At 39.4% G+C, this 9,008-nt stretch overlaps 1 protein-coding gene across 1 annotated transcript; it reads right to left on the bottom strand.

The window, feature by feature from the left end:
• Positions 1–5,902: 5,902 nt before the first annotated feature.
• On the bottom strand, positions 5,903–7,289 carry LOC137397174 (general transcription factor II-I repeat domain-containing protein 2-like). Its single transcript, XM_068083462.1, has 3 exons — positions 7,046–7,289; positions 6,629–6,864; positions 5,903–6,514 (listed from the first exon to the last, which is right to left on the bottom strand). The coding sequence occupies exons 1-3, from the start codon at positions 7,287–7,289 to the stop codon at positions 5,903–5,905; spliced, it is 1,092 nt and encodes a 363-aa protein (XP_067939563.1).
• Positions 7,290–9,008: the final 1,719 nt, after the last annotated feature.

Genomic DNA, 9,008 nt, shown 5'->3' with positions numbered 1-9,008 from the left:
GAAATTGAGGTAAAGGTGACCGCAGCCACTTACGAGGAGAATATATCTGTTTTAAAAAAAGGAACAAAAACGCCTTTACGAGCACAAATTTTTGGCCAACCGGCAGAACTTTGCAATAGTAAGCCACGAGGAGAGTTTTTATGATAACTTTCTTACCAGTCATGTAGTAGCGAGAGAATCGCCTTTAACGTCTACCCAAGACAGTGACAGTGACAGAGCTGCTATTACCAAAATAACTACTCAGAGAGCACCATTACACGCTAGTATTCGCTTATCAAGAGTACCAGTTTAATTTTATTGTTAGACAACCGCCATATAGACTAAACTGTTTATATTTACTCCATTCATCGTTTGTAAAATTTTATTTGTATTTGAAATATTTTATTTGTACACTTAAGTTTGTAATAAATTATAATATATCTATACATGAAATAAAATATATATTATAATCATGTTTGCTGCAGCGATATCAAAGAGTTGTTGTTGATGAAGGGGTCTAGGTTGACTGGTTGCTTCTCATCCAATATTCCTGCCTTGATAAAGATTACTACTTGTCTCTAGTTTTCGTAATCAGAGTAGGTTGTTTTATTCTCAATCTGCAGTAAACACAAAAAGAAAAAATATTAGTAAGTGTTAAGGAAGTACAAAAACAATAGCTGAAGTATATAATGAAAGCAATCAGTTTTTAAACAAAAGCATTAACTAATGCAGTTGATTGTGGAAAAACGTATCTGCACTGCAAATCAAATACATACCATAATGTACAGATCAAAATCATGATTGTTCTCAACTTCGGTATTAGAGATTGATGGAGTTGATTTCAATGTAAAAAGGCGAAGAGAGATTTTTGCGATGCCGAAGCCATGCCGAATAACTTGTGAAAACCTTGAATAATTTTGTAAAGTTTGGTGCAATGGCAATAAAACTCGAGGCCCCGGCAATGATTTTAAAGAAGTTTTGGCACTCGGCTACGTTTAGTACTTCTACCTAGCGGCTATTTTTGCGATGACGCCATTCTGCATATTTTGTGACAACCTTGAATAATTTTGTAAAGAAGTGTGATGCATTGGCAATGGTGTTAGCTCAAAGCCTAGGCAATGATTTTAAAAATGTTTTGGAGCTCAACTAAGTTTAGTATTTATGCCTAGCGGCTAGTTTTTATTTAGATGCAGTAGTTATTATCCCTTGAGATTAAAAATAGAACTAATTATTCACGGAGTTTAATAATTTGCGGAATTGAATTTTTGCGAAATGGCGAGTTTTTATAACTATCGAATATTTTCATCATGTAGGGTACTCAGACAACACTACGCTAGTACTGAGAAACCTAAAATTATGACTTTATATGATGAGCTAACTACAATACATATGACAGAGACAGAGGATGTAACCGATTACTTGATTAGAGCCGAAAAAGCTGCTAGTGGTTTACATTCAGCTGGTGAAACGATATCTGACAATTTTATAATCACTATGCTTTTGAAAGGTTTTCCAGCAGCTTTCAACTCGTTCGTCGTTGTGTATACACAAACCGACCAGAAAAATTCCTCAACCAAATTTAAAGCTGCACTACGTAACCATGTAAATATCGAAGCTGCCCAAAATACTACCACACAATCAACCGCCATAGCAGCCAGTACTAAACCTAGACAATATCACTATACACCTAAAAAAAACCACCTACGCACAATAACAAACAGGTATGTCTGGCGAGTGCGAAACCGGGTCACAGGGCACATGCGTGCAGATCAAAGACAAAATTAGCCTGTGAATACTGTGAAAGGCCTGGTCACGTTAAACTCGTATGTTTCCAAAAAAGAAACCGACCATTACTAACACACAGCAGCCAGTGCATCGACATAAACATTTAGCTTTACAGTCAACGGTAGCCCTACAACTCAGGCAGATAATATAACTAACACCGACAAACATACAGACAATTTTTACAGTAGCTTGTTGGTTGACCGTTAAGCTATGTGCCATATCGTAAACGACGCCTCACCCTTTACTACGTATGATGACACATTCGACTCGAATAAACATTACATACAGCTCGCCGATGGCCGTCGCAGTAACGAACTTGCCACAAAGAGAGGAAATGCAGAGTTTGTAATCTATGACTCAGAAAACAATCCGGCTAAATTCATACTTACAATTGCATTCTTAGCACTGACATTTCATACAAGCCTGTTCTCCATTTGTGCCGCCACCGAAGCAGGAGCACAAGTTACATTTGCTAAAGATACAGTTTATCTCACCTCCAAAATCACTAAATTCAACGTTGTCAAACAAAGTCAGCTGTATTTCCTGCAAACTGACGACAATAGTAGCAAACACGACTTGATATATAATGCCTGTACAATCGAAGAGTGGAATATGACATTAGGGCATACAAACTACAAAGATATACAGCAGCTACAGCATGTAACCCGTGAAATGAAGATAGCATCGCCGCCTAAGAAGCACATGAGCTCTTGTCAAACATGCAAAGAAAACCAACTAACGAATCAACCTAAGTCAAACGAATACCCACCAATACATGCAACAAAGCCGTTACAATGTGTACATACCGACATATCAACCCGGTATCGAAGGAGGGGTAAAAATACATTATAAACTTTATAGACAAGTTTTCTAGTATGCTGTTTGTATAGGCACATTCAAAGATGAAGCTGGCACAGCACTAAAGACGTTTCTAGCCGATGTTGCACCGATTGGAGCTGTACTCGAATTACACAGTGACAACGGTAATGAATATCTCAGCAGTGACTTTCAATCTATTCTTACAGAAAGAGGTATTAAACAAATGACTACGACACCTTACTCGCTGTACCAAAATGGAAAATCTGAACGTTCCTGGCGTACTATTTTAGAAATGTCTCGCTGTCTGATCACGGGAACTACATTACCGAAAACGTACTGGTCATACGCCATACGCCATGCAGCGTATATAAGAAACCGATCGTATCAAAGGAGAACTAAATCGACTGCTTACAAATTATTTACAAACATAAAGCCTGATATGACCAAACTAGACGACTTTAGTTCACTGTGCAAATTTTACACAGAAGGACACAAGCAAAAACTACAGCTTAGGGGACAGAAAAGTATCTACCTAGGTGTTAATCTTAGAAATCAAGGTCACTAAATTCTTGATACACAAACCAATAGAATCCTAATGTCAAAAAATGTACACCTGTGCAGACGACTGCCCAACAACAACACAGCTGACTCAGAGCTCTTGACTGAGGACTATCATGGTACCGACGACCGGCTACTACTACAACAAAAAGGCAGTAAGCAAACCGTAAACGACACCTAAACTACAGCTCCAAACAGTACAGAAAACACCGACATGCCTCGTTGATCTAGCCATGAAAGAAAACCACCTACACACTTAACAGATTACCAACTGCCGACCTCAGTAGATTATGCATATGCTGCTATACCGTTTATACCTAAAACCTACGATGAAGCAGTGAGCTCAGAAGATGCTTCAAACTGTAAAGCAGCTATGGACAAAGAGATGAAAACTCTGACAAACGATAACACATGGGACATAAAACCGTTGCCAAAAGATCGTACTGAAACAAAAGGCAAATGGGTGTACACTATGAGGGTTTTCTGTTTTCACACTTATGGGTTCGGCGTGAAAAAAGACGTTCACTCTAAGCATTAAGCGAGATAATATATTTGAGTCAGATACAGTGTGTACATAGCAATCACTTGTAAAATAACTACTGATATAAAGCTAAAAATGGTTCTTTTATACAAAAACTGTGACAGCATGATTGACGCCAAAGTATAAACTTTGCCAAACACAACTTGGTATTTGTGACAGACAACATTAGACAAAATATACATTTTATGTTTTTAGACACCGATGGCACGACTAGAGTTCACAGGAAAATATATCATTAAGTCTGATGAAATGTATTAAGAATAAACTTGGAAGGCAGAGACAGGATAAGATTGTTGGTCTCAGATATTGTTCAAAGTAGTTAATGTCAGCAATGACTGTCGATATAAATAAAACAGTAAGCATTGCATAGCTTGCATAAAAGAGTGTTATTCTTGGAATGTTACCGTGATGTTATTATAAAGAGATAATGGTTGTCATATATGGCTGACATATTTAGGTCAACTCTGGCGGTCTTCTTCTTTGAGATATCATGATATCTGACAATACATTCAAACAAGGTACAGTAGCCGATGAAGTACAATACAAATCTAGAAATGCCGCCAAATGCTACTCGCAACAATCAGAGATTGATTATTACAATACATACTCGCATGGCATCAATCCGTATACTGTCACAAAAGGCTGTTAATGACAGGTTACAGCTACATCAAATGGATGTCAAAGGAGCTTACCTCAATACCCCTATTGATAAAAACATTTACCTTGAGTAACTAACTGGGTATGAAGAGACCGACGACAGTAAACGCCTAACATGCCATCTTAAAAAGTCGCTTTACAGACAAAAATAAGAGTGGCAAAATTGGTATGCTACACTGACAGACCTCTTCAAATCTCAAGACTACACACTGACCAAGTCCGACTCATGGGTATACATCAAACATACCTCCGACGATAGCTCTCTAATCTTATTTTGGGTAGACGACATAATAATCGCCGCCAAAAACATAGAAACCATAAACTTTATTAAACAAACTTTACACAGCAAATTCCAATTGGATGACCGAGGAGAACTAATGTGGTTTTTCGGTATCAACTTCAAACGTACTGAAGATGGCAACTACAGCATGAGTCAAGAAAGATATGCCGAAGCTATTCTGAAACGCTTCAATTTGACAGATGCTAAAACAGCAAATACACCCGCCGAAAAGAACACACAACTACAAAAGGCAACCGATCAAGAATATCAAGCCTTCCTATCAAGTAAGTTTTCGTACCGTCAAGCCGTTGATAGTCTAATCCAGGGGTGGACAAACTTTTTGATTCGGGGGCCACAATGGGTTCTAAATTTTGACAGAGGGGCCGAACAAGGAGCAGATGGATGGAGTGTTTTGGTAACCCCACCTCATAGGAGAAGAAAATATATCATGGGATATGGAAAAAACATGTGCTTTAATTTCAAATGAAAATGAACAAAAGCATTACAACAAAAGATCTGTCTTTAAAGCCCCACAGTATTTAGCTATTTATTGAAATGAGTCTTAAAACACTGAAAATTAAATGAATAAAAAATAATTTTTTTTGTTACTAACAATTTCTATTTTAAAGCACTGCAAGTTCTGTTACCTCCTGGATATCATCATCACTCTCCTCCTGACTGTATTTATTTCAAAAACAGTAAGAGATTCAGATGTACTTATCCTGCTCCTTCTATTCAGTTTGTGTCTCCAGTGCCAAAAGTCAACAACGATCAGCGCAAGGACGGAACATTGATAACGCGCCACTGCGGAGCACGTTATATTTGATCTGGTGCACATTGTTTGTTTTGAGAACGTGCGTTCATTTGCGCACCACTTATGTGCGCTCCTTAACAGAAATGACATGTAACATATAAGGCTTACTGAACTAATTATTTTCCAAAGCATTTTTTACATAATACAAAGGAGAAACTTTTACTTTCAGTGGGAACAGTGCTGTTGCTCCCCCTTTTTAGCCAGCGCATCAAAGTCTGGAGTGAGTTTAGTTGTAGCAATTCTCAGGATGGATCTGAGGTGTTGGTCTGTTAATTGGGATCTGTGGCTGGCCTGGTTGATGTTCATGATGCTGAACATCTGTTCAAACATGTAGGTCGAGCCGAACAACGCCAGCATCTTCTGCGCTGTCTTCGGGAGATTTGGAAACGCAGCTTCATTGAGTGAAGCGTAAAAATCATTCAGTTTCAGAGAGTTGAACTTCTCTTTTAAGACTGGGTTAGACTGAAGATCAATCAGTTCGAACTGCAGCTCCTCTGGAGCTGTTTTGGGGTCTTGGACAGGCCACCAACTGAAGTGACTTGTCAATTTTTTCAAAATCAGAAAACCGATGGCAGAATTCTCCGTGCAGCGCATCTAGTGACTCGCTGTATTTCTTCATTTTTGCGCCGGCCTCTTTCAGCGTGGCTAGTGTGGGAAAATGTGTCAACGGCTTATTTAAAATTTGCCTAGAAAATAAAACCAGCTTGGATTTGAAGGCTTTCACGTTTGTGTACATGTCCTGCACAAACTGATCCTTCCCCTGTAGTTTCATGTTGAGCTCATTCATGTGCGAAAATACGTCCGCAGCAAACGCAAAGTCACACAGCCAGCTCTTGTTGCTCAGCTCAGGAAATTCGTCAGCCTTTCCCTGTAACTCCAAAAATGCACCAATCTTCTCTTTGAGCTCCCACACTCGTTGAAACTCTTTGCCCAAACTTAACCAGCGGACTCGGGAGTGATAAAGCAGGTCCTGGTGATCCGCATCAGTTTCCTCCAGAAACGTAATGAACTGACGGTGCTGAAGTCCCCTTGCGCGAATAAAGTTGACGAGTTTCACGACAGGATTCACAACATGATTCAGCTGTAATACCGATTTACATAAAGATTCCTGGTGGATGATGCAATGGAAAAAAATAACATCCTGGTCAGGATTTTCATCTTAGACTTTATTCTGGATTCTCCTCAGCAGGCCAACGTTTTTCCCCGTTAAATTCGGAGATCCATCTGTGGTGACGTTGATAAGTTTACTCCAAGGGAGCTTCATCTTTTCGATGACAGCAGACACCCGGTCATACAAGTCTTCTCCCCGTGTTTGTCCTTTCAGAGACTCCATTGTCAAAAACTCATCCGTTATTTCAAAAGTGTCGTTAATCCCTCGGATAAAAATGAGGAGCTGAGCGGTGTCTTTGACATCGTTGCTTTCATCCAGTGCTAATGAATGTAACGTGAAGGACTTCGCCTTTTTATTTAAGTTGCTGGTGATATCTTCATCTATTAGTTCTACACGGCGAGTCACTGTCCTGCGCGATAAACTGATTTTTTTCAAATTTGTCTTTGCTCTCTGGGCACAAGACACTTGCTGTCTCCACCATACATTTTATTAAAAACTCGCCTTCAAACAGAGGCTTGCTGGCCTTTGCCAGTTTGAATGAAAGCATAAAACTGGCCTTGGTACTTGACTCCTGAATGGCAGTTTGGCGGTGAAAAAAGTTTTGTTGAGCCTGTAAATTAGCCGCCAACTTCTGAGCAGTAGCTTCTCGTTCTTTCGTTGATAGCTTGCTAGCATAGTTAGCATGCTTTGTAGTAAAGTGACGGCTAATATTATATTCTTTAAAACCGCCACAGTTTCCTGACATATCAGGCATACAGCAGACGATCGGTGTTCAGTGAAAAAATATTTAGTTGTCCACTCCTTATTGAACACTCGACATTCTCTGTCCACTTTCCTTTTCTTAGGTCCGCTCATCTTTACAGAAGGACTGAGAGGTCAAAAAGCAAACGTGGAGTACCGTAATATGCGGAACCTCAACAAAGTCAATGTATCTAGAGTGCGCCATCCAGTGGGAACACATTAGAATTGCAGGGAAAATAAAACATTAAACCATAACTGTCACGGACAACTTTTATCGTATTTACGAAGGAGCTTGTTACGGCGATCGTATTGTTTTCGGGACCGATATTAAAACGCTGTAAAAAACCTTCATTACTCTAAAAATTTACTGGACAAATCTTTATTTTGAGTACAAAATTGGAATCAGCGTGTCTGATTTACCTAGTTAATACGATAAAAGTTGTTCGTGACAGTTATGGTTTAACAAAGTTTATTTATTTAATTTCTTCAAGTTCGGCGGGCCGGATTAAAAAGTTTAACGGGCCGCATGTGGCCCCCGGGCCGTAGTTTGCCCATGCCTGGTCTAATCTACTTGAGTGCCACACAACTAGGTATATCTTGGACTATGTCATAACTATCACAATACCTAGATAAGCCAAGTATGAAGCACGTTACAGCAGTCAAGCACTTGTTCCGGTACATTAAGGGAACGAAATCATATACACTAGTCTACAAACCTACTGACAACAATTAAAAGCACATACAGATTCAGACCTGGCCAGAAGCATAGAAGACCAACGACTAGTTACGTCAGCACACTAGGTAGTGCGACAGTAAGTTGAAAAACACGCAAACAGCTAACAGTAGCTCCATTCAGCAGCGCAGCTGATTATATGGCTCTCGCTGAGTGTACGAAGGAGATACTTTACATACGAAGCCTCTGTGCATTGCTAAGCATAACAGTCCCTACGCCGACAATCATATATTGCGACAATCAGGGCACAAATGCTATAGCTGACAGTAATGCAGAACATCATAACCAAAATAAACACATAGATATCTGCTACCACTTCGTAAAGGAGCAAAATGACATTACCTACAAACTACCTACAACAACCCTGCAGATGTGCTCCCTAAACTTCTTGGCAAGCTGCAACACAATTCTGCAAATTAGTCTTCTCCAGATTGAGGGGGTGTATTGAGAGACAATCTACAGCTGACTGACTAATTAGGAGTTACCCTCTCTGTATAGACAACTATATATATTATCCACATCCTTGCACTTATATGTTTATCTGCATTAGCCAATCAGATTATTAGATTAATTAGCTGCTGACTTAACGCTCTCCATCTGTTATGCTGCAAAAGCTGATAGTTGTACCAATGATATACAGCCGCCAAAAGGATAGGCGATGGGCATCATGTGGGCGGGGCTTAATGATCGAGCTCTGTTGGGATGAACCCGAACACGGCACTTGAACAAACAAATATGCTAAATAAAGCCCCTTGTAAATTTACAAACATGATAAACAATATTAGTTATTTTACTGATCTGTTGGTTTCCTTTTTGTTGTCAAATAAATATAGTTGCCTGATATTGTCACCGTTATGATCAGTCAGTTGCCATTCACAAGCATTCACGGTATTAATAGTCGCAATCGTAAAATAGCCCAAATTCCGTTTTATATTTAGAGTATGAAAACTACACTCCACAGCTTTGCCTGCTGTCCCATTTTTTTGGCCA

Source organism: Watersipora subatra, chromosome 5 (genome assembly GCF_963576615.1).
Source record: "Watersipora subatra chromosome 5, tzWatSuba1.1, whole genome shotgun sequence".
NCBI classification, from domain to species: domain Eukaryota; kingdom Metazoa; phylum Bryozoa; class Gymnolaemata; order Cheilostomatida; family Watersiporidae; genus Watersipora; species Watersipora subatra.
Note: the sequence above shows the minus strand (reverse complement) of the source record. Positions and strands in the feature narration are given on the sequence as shown.